An 8,489-nucleotide genomic window follows, 5' to 3' on the forward strand; every position below is an offset into this window, starting at 1 on the left:
ATCTGGAAGTCTTAGTGTTAGGCCAGTTGTCAATCAGTAGCAGGAATGAGGAAGTTTGCTTTGGCAAAGAGAGTCAGAAGTCACATTAGTTTTCATTGGAATGGTCCTGTAATGACATGCACATTCCTATTTGATTTCTCCATTGGATCCTCATAGCAGTTCTCTGGGATCAATGCTGTCATTGTCCCCATTTACAGATGAGGAGACTGAGGTTGTCCTATAAGGGACTTGCCTGAAACCTTGTAACTAATGAGTAGCCATGCTAGAACTTAAAGCTATGAAGACCCTGGAACTGTTGTTATTTTCGTTCCCTGCTTCAAGGATCGAAAAATTTAAAAATCCCCCAAATGGCAGATTTACAACAGAGCTGAAAGCAGAGAAGACTGTGGTTATGAAAAGAATGGACACTAACAGTTGGATCTCCTAAGGCGAAGGTGGGCTGGCAAGTTCACTCAGAAATGGAATTGATGGTAGGATGCTGTAGAGGAATTGTCCCAGTTGATTCCTGCCTGAATTGGGCCTGTAACAGGGAGATGTTCACTTGAGCACTCCTGCCAATTTTTCTCATCCTCACACTATTGCACGGTCTTCTAAATATCTGGTTACAAAACTGGCCAGCACTTGGAAGGCTGAGGCAGGATGTTTCTGAGTTCAAGGCTAGCTTAGTCTACATAGTGAATCATCGCTCAAAAATTAGAAAACGGGGGCTGGAGAGATGGCACAGTGGTTAAGAGCACTGTTTGTTCTTGCAGAAGACCCGGGTTCAAATCCCAGCACCACATGGCAGCTAACAACTATAACTCCAGTCCCAGGGGATCTGACAGCCTCTTCTGACCTCCAAGGGCATTGCACGATACAGGTGCACTTACCAACATGCAGGCAATACACACATACACATAAAAATAATAAATAAATTTTTTTAAGTTAAAAAAAAATAGAAAATGGCTGAGCATGGTGGTACTTGGGTGTAGAAGCAGGCAGATCTCTCTCAGTTCAAGGCCAGCCTGGTCTATATAGCACATTCCAAGACAGCCAGTGAAACCCTATCTTTAAAAAAAAAACAGCTGAAAAACTGAGTTATTCCTTGGGATAGTCCTTTCCCCCTCCCTCCCTTCTTTCTTTCCTTAAGAAAGTTTTATATATGTAAAGTTTATAACTTCATATATATAACTATAAATATATATAGCATAAGTATATAAATAGAAACACAATAGATATACATATATGTTATAAATTTTATAAATGTATATAAATATATGACTTCATTTATTTTTGTGGTACTGGGAATTGAACCTAGGGCCTCATGCGTGCTAGGCAAGTGCCTTACCACAGAGTTACATTCCCAGCTATGTTTGATTAATTGATTGATTGACAAGATAGCCCAGACTAGCCTTGAGCTTGCTCTATAGTAAGACTGGCCTTGAACTCCCTCCCTGTCCTATTGCCTTTACCTCCAGGATTGCAGGAATGCATCACCACTGCTACCACCACACTGAGCAATATATATTAATTTAGAAGATAAACTGTACTCATAAGAATTTGAGTGTTTGTTTGAGCCAGAGTCAAATACAGCCCAGGCTGGTCTTGAACTTGCTTCTAGTTTAAGATGAACTTACGTTTAGGTACTCCAGCCTTCATCTCCTGAGTGCTGGGATTGGATTACAAACATATGCTACTGCCATGCCCTGTTTATGCAGTGCTGGGAATCAAACCTAGAACTTTGTGCATGTTAGGCAAGCACTATTCCAACTGAGCTATAACAATAGCCCACAAGTAAAGACTAAAGAAGCAGGAAAACAATTACCAGGTAGTTATAAGTGGCAACTATTGATTATTTACTCAATCATTTCTCTCTACCTCTTCTCTCTCTCTGTATATATTTTTTATAATTTAAAAAATTGATATTTTTATTTTTTATGTATATGAGTGTATTGCCTGCATGTGTGTAAGTACACCCATGTTGTTCAGTGCCCATGGAGGTCAGAAGAGGGTGTTGGATCCCCTGAAACTGGAGTTGCAGATGGTTGTTAGCCACCATGTTGATGCTAGGAATCAAACTGGGGTCCTCTGTAAGAGCAGCCAGTGCTCTTAACTGTTGAGCCATCTTTCTACCCTTTTTAAAATAATTTTTAAGACAGGGTCTCCCTATAGCTCCAGCTGGCCTGGAACTCACTACGTAGGCCAGGCTGACCTTGATCTCATAGAGATCCACCTGCCTCTGCCTCCCAACTACTAGGATTAAAGGTGTGTGCCACCATGCCTAGCTATGTATATTTCTTTAATATATTAGATCATAATATATATGAAATTTTATGTCAGTTTTTTTGTTGTTATTGTTTTTTTTTTTTTTTTGGTTTTTTTGAGACAGGGTCTCCCTGTAGCCCCAGTTGTCCTGGAACTCACTACATAGACCAGGCTGTCCTGGAACTCAGTACGTAGACCAGGTTGGCCTTAAACTCACAGAGATCTGCCTGCCTCTGCCTCCCAAGTGCTGGGATTAAAAATGTGTGCCACCATGCCTGGCATGTCTTTTTAATATTTTATTTATTATATTTATGTGTATTCATGTATTGCCTGCATGTAGGTAAGGGCACCCGTGTTGTGCAGTGCCCACAGAGGTCAGAAGAGGCTGTCGGATCCCCTGGAACTGGAGTTATAGACAGTTGTTAGCTGCCATGTGGGTGCTGGGATTCGAACCCGGGTCTTCTGCAAGAAAAGCCAGTGTTCTTAACCACTGAGCCTTCTCTCCAGCCCCTAATCTGTCTTTTCATTGAAGTCCTCTGTGGTTTCTTGTTCAAATCTAATTATTGCCTGATTAATCTAATCTAATTAAGCCCCTTCATGATTTTACTATAGACTTAGAGAAAAGGGTGAATAAGTAATAGAAGGCATGGTTAGGAAATAGTTATCAGACCAGTTTGGTTAGAGTGGAGCATTGCAATCGGACAGCAATAGAAGGGGGCAGGGGAGGGAGGGCATGATTAGAGCCATGTTAAGAAGGGCTCCATGCCAAGTTTCAGCCTCTGGGGAATCGTATTGCCCGATGGCTATGACAGGCCCTAAGTTGAACTGCTCATTTCACATCCCATCTCTGTTCTTGGATATGTCAACTTGACCACAGGTCAGTGAGTCTTTCTAAGACTGCATTTTATCATCTAGAGAAAGGAAAGGCTAGAGGTATGACTTCTTCTTGGGGTGGTTGTGGAATTAAATAGGAGAAAGTGTGACCAGCATGCTCAGCACTGCACTTGGCAGGACACAAGCACTTGGTGCATATGAGCTCTTATTGTGATGAGGCAATAAAGCCTCCAAGAGCTCGGAGCAGGGAGAGGAGTCATCCAGTGACAAGGTTAACCTATTAAGGCAGCATGCATGTAGGGAGGGCAGACACAGGAGGCCCCTGGAAAGCAGGCACATCAATGTGGGTATGAAAGTAGATACCTGGTTAACTACTGGAGCAGAAAAGTACATCTGGAATTCAGATCAGAGCAGAGCCCAGTGAGGTCAGCTGGAAAGAGAAGGCTTAAAGGTTCTGGAGAGAACTGGTATTTATTGCAGAAAAAAAGTATTCAGGATATAGTGGTATGGGTTGTAAGTAGAAGCAAAGGCACTGTTAAGTGTGTCAGGTGCAAGATGGCTGTTGTGTTTTGCTTTGTTTTGAGATGGATTTTTACTATGTATCCCAGATTGGCCTGGAAGTTGCTATGTAGCCCAGGCTAGCCTTGAAGACAATCTCCTCGTGATTCTGCCTTCCAAATGCTGAGATGTTATATACCACTGTGCCTGACTCCAAGTACTTTTATTCATTTAATTTGTTTATTTTTATATGCATGAATGTTTTACCTACATTTATGTAAGTGTATCACATTTATACCTGGTGCCCACAGGGGCCAGAAGATGGCTTTGGATCCCCTAGAATTGGAATTGCAGATGACTCTGAGCCACCATGTTGGTTCTGGGAACTAAACCTGGGTCCTCTGTATGAGTAGTAACTGCTCTTACCCACTGAACCATATCTTCAGCCCACCAAGTTTTTTGTTTGTTTGTTTGATTTTTTTTTTTTTTTTTTGGTCTTTTTGAGACAGAGTCTAGAACTCACTATAGACCAGGCTGGCCTTGAACTCACGGAGATCCACCTGCCTCTGCCTCCTGAGTGCTGGGATTAAAAGCATGCACTATCACACCCGGCTCCACCAAGTATTTTTTAACTATTTTCAGACCACCAGGTTAAGGACTTTAAATTGATTCAATAAGGGGAGGGGGAGAGAGAGAGGTAGGTAGCAGATAAAGAGAAGGAGGCTACAGTTCCCCACACATACTCTTTCTCTCATGTATAGAGTACTCTTTTCAACCCTTAAGTAGAAGGCACAAGGACAGCCTCTACTTTCAGTACCACAGAGACTCTTGAGCAAAGCAATTACTTGTAAGAGAATTAATGAGGAAGAGGCAGTAAGAGAAAGTGAACTGACTGATTGTCCTGTGAGCCCAGTTCTTACCCTGCCCTTTTCTAATAAACTGGCAAGGTTGACACTGGGAATCAGCATGTATCCTTTTGAAAGCAGGATCTTTCAGTTAGTCTCTCTTGGAGCTGCTTTGCAAACCAGGAAGAAATGAGGTCAAGGCTCTTTTGTAGGCCTGCTGATCTGTTTGGCAGTATCTCCTATTCACCCTGGGCTTCTGAATTGCTTTTATCTGAGAAGAGGGAGCTCAGAGGATTCCATTGCTTGTCCCTTACCTTTGTATTATTTCTTATGATTTATTATTTATTTAATTTTTTATGTATATGAGTGTTTTGCTTGCATGTATGTATGTGTACCATGTGTGTGCCTACTGCCCACAGAGCCTAGAAGAAGGTGTCGTAGCCCCTAGAACTGGAGTTACATGTAGATAGCTGTGAACTGCCATGTGGGTACTGGGAATTGAAAAAAGTCTTCTGTAAGACCAGCAAGTACTTTTAATTGCTGGGCCATCTCTTTAGCCCCCTATTATGTCTTTAAGGGGTCAAAAGCTTGAGAGATCCTCACTGCCATTGGAATCAGATAAAGAAGAGGAGAGAGGCTCAGAAGACCCCAAGGATAGATTACAAAATTTGAACCATCTTGATGCTTGCAAAAAAAAAAAAACCCTCTGTTTCTCAAGCTTAATATTGGCAGGCTCTAAGAGTGTCTGCCTCATTCCAAGTAGCCAGAATGCCAAGGAGAACATATGGTGGTCCTGGAGTGTCTGTCTCGGGCACTGACTAGAGGTGGTGATACATATGCTTTGGTGGGGTGAGCTCTGGGAATTCATTGTAGGCAAACAGAAGAGACAGCTTATCTGCAGTTAAGGGTCGTTCAAGGGAGAGCTGAAATGCAGGCATGGGAACAGGGTAGCCTGGGATGCCAGCAGGGGCCAGATCTCCCAGGCGTTTTGAATCATGGTCAGGAGTTCAGACTTGCCCTGGAGGATCTGGACAGGAGGGGCAAGGAGGAGCAGAGGTTGGTGGAGGGTTGGCTTGTGCATTCTTTGCCTGTTGTGGAGGAAGAAGTTGTAGGTGGCCCAGGTGTACAGGCTTCAGGGTCAGCACCTATTTGAAGGTGGGAACACTGAGCAAGGGACCCTGGGCTGAAAAAGTAGCTTTCTGGAATTAAGGAACAAAATGGTATCCAGGACTGTGCTAATGGAAAGCCTAGCTACCCAGTGACTTGCTTACTCATCAGCTCTAGCTGACATGTGAGTTTCTTCATGTCTAGATACTCTGGGTCTAGGCCAGGCCTGCAGGCTTATTAATATCATGCTGTAACCCACATATACAAAGCAGGAGAGACACAAAGGTAGGCAGGCAGAGTCAGAGACACTGAGAAGACTCCTCTCCCCAGATAGTCTCTTTGTCCTACCCTTGGCCACACCCCCTTTAGAATTCACCCTTTGCTCAGCTTGAACAGGACTGCAGTCTAAGGGTTATCTGGCATTCATGCAAATACCAGACCTCCTCAGGGGCAGGGGGTTCAGAGCATCTGGCCAGCAGCTGGAGAGGAGAAGATTGTAGTGAGATGAAGGGTCCCCACCTCTTAAGGGCATTGGTATTTCTCATCATCATCCCCCCAGCTAGCTGTGATTCTCTTCCCTCTCTTCCTCCCTCAACATTTGGACAGAGGAACACTGGGTTTCTGTTCCAGCTACCATATGCTTACCCCACACACACACAGCAGCAGCAGTTGGAGAATAGTAAACACTGGGCGATGGGCACCATCTCAATGGAACTGTCCCTCTTTTGCCTCCTGTTTGGAATAGGGTACATTGGGATGGTAGTGTGTTCAAAAGCAAAGAGTGAGATGATTTCCAGAGAAATTTCTCCCTGGACTCTTCTCACATTTTTGGAGGTGTGGCCTGACAAGAATCCTGAATTATTGTATCTAGGTTTATTGAGCAAAGGGATCATAGTTCCTACCGTTCCTGGGTGACAGAACTCCCACTTCCAAAGCCAGTGCTGTGATAGGAAGCACGGTGCCCAAGTTTGATTACTCCCTGGGGATATCAGAACTAGCTGGTTTGATGAGGACTAGTCCTTTACATAACTCAGAGGTACTTTAAAAGTTAAATTGTGCTGAATAACTTATTTTCCCAACTCTAGGGAAGTTTTTAAACTAGGCCAAAGCTCAGTGCCAGCTGGGACTGAGTCTAGTACTCATCCTAGGTCTTCCCCACACAAGCTTAGGGAAAGGGAGAAAGGTCACAGAACATGCTGCCAATCATTTATAATGTGTTCTCTCCACCTCTCCCAACCTCTCCCCACTTCCTACCTTTTCCTTCTCTTTCTAGGAAACATCTTTATCCAGCAGCCAAGTTACTATAATGACCTGGATGAAACCATCCCTACCATTCTTCAGGTACCAGCTCTTAGCCCTTTCCCAGGAGGTCCCTTCCCCAACTTGATGATGTCTTTTGACTCTGTTTGAAGAACCCAGGGAAAAATGTTTGTCGTCCACCCCCTCTCTAGACTCAAAGCAGAGCAGAGCAGAGTAGTAAAGTACTAACCTAACGTGCAAATCCCATGGGTTCAGTCCTTAGCAGGAGAGAAAGAAAAGAGGGAAGAAGGAGAGAAAGAGAGAACCCATCTCCCCAGATAGTCTTTGTCCTACCCTTGACCACACCCCTTTGAGTTCACCCTTTGCCCCTCTTGAACAGGACTAAACTCTAAGGGTTGTCTGGCACTCATGCAAAAAAGAATTTGACTTGCGTCTTATGTTATTTACCAAGAGCCATATGTCTCCAAGGGTTATCCCTTTCAGAGACCTGTATTTCCCAAATAGGGACTTTGAAGGTTTTCAAAACGAGTTCATGAAAGAATAATGTTCATTGTAGAAAATAAGAGAAATGTTAAAAACCAGAAAGAAGTGAGACATGGTGGCTCATGCCTGTATTCCCAGCTCTTGGGAGATTAAGACAGGAGATTGTCTTGAATTTGAGGCTAGTCTAGGTTATATCACAAGACCCTATCTCAAAAAAAAGCAAAACAAAACAAAAAAACAAAAATAAAAAGTCATAAAGAATATTACTATTACCCTGTAATTCCATGATAAAGAGATTTCCCCCCCCATACTTGTTTTAAGTAAATTTTGTGGTAGTTATATGCTAGCCTAATTAAAGACAATATAGACTGGCAAGATGGCTCAACAGTAAAGGTACCTGCCACCAAGCCCAAGGAGTTAAATCTCTAGAACCCACATGGTAGAAGAAGAGAATGAAATCCTATAAATTCTCCTCTGACTTCCACATAGGTGCCCATGCACATAACACACACATATACTGCACCTCCACAATAAATAAATAAATAAATAAATAAATAAATAAATAAATAAATAATTGACACCAGTATCTTGTTTAGTTTTATGACAGGTTCTGTTTTCCATTCACTGTTGACTTGTCTTTTGTTATAACGAAGCTCCCATAATCTCTGAGTGTGGTAGCATATGCCTGAAATCTGTGTACTTGGGACAGAGAGGCAGGAGGATTAGGAGTTCAAGATTGTCCTTGGCTACATAGTGAGATCAAAGAGAGTCTGGCCTATACGAGACTGTGTGTGTGTGTGTGTGTGTGTGTGTGTGTGTGTGTGTGTGTGTTTGTGTGTATTCTATACATAAGTAGCCATCTACAAAGCAATTTAAAAGACTATTCTATATTGCTGAAGGTATTTCTTTGATGTTCATTACCATATATTTGCTTAGTCTATCCAGTCAAGTCATAGATGCAGGATTGTTGGCACTTCATATTTTATATGCTACTTGTGTGTGTGTGAGTGTGTGTGTGTGTGTTATATACATAAGCAGCCATCTACAAAGCAATTTAAAAGACTATTCTGTATTGCTGAAGGTGTTTCTTAGATGTTCATTACTATATATTTGCTCAGTCTATTCAGTCAAGTCATAGATGCAGGATTGTTGGGACTTCATATTTTATATGCTAGCTCTGTGTGTGTGTGTGTGTGTGTGTGTGTGTGTGTGTGTGTG

General features: G+C 42.6%; 1 protein-coding gene across 3 annotated transcripts in view; it reads left to right on the plus strand.

The window, feature by feature from the left end:
- Ascc2 (activating signal cointegrator 1 complex subunit 2) overlaps window positions 1-8,489 on the plus strand; it is a 47,889-nt gene that overhangs the window by 14,028 nt on the left and 25,372 nt on the right. For all 3 annotated transcript variants that reach the window (XM_008841073.3, XM_008841074.3, XM_029567312.1), the window contains one exon: window positions 6,802-6,869. In XM_008841073.3, the coding sequence (XP_008839295.1) occupies window positions 6,802-6,869 (68 nt within the window). The remainder of the gene's footprint in view (window positions 1-6,801; window positions 6,870-8,489) is intronic.

Source organism: Nannospalax galili, unplaced genomic scaffold (genome assembly GCF_000622305.1).
Source record: "Nannospalax galili isolate Female #2095 unplaced genomic scaffold, S.galili_v1.0 scaffold259, whole genome shotgun sequence".
Lineage (NCBI taxonomy): Eukaryota > Metazoa > Chordata > Mammalia > Rodentia > Spalacidae > Nannospalax > Nannospalax galili.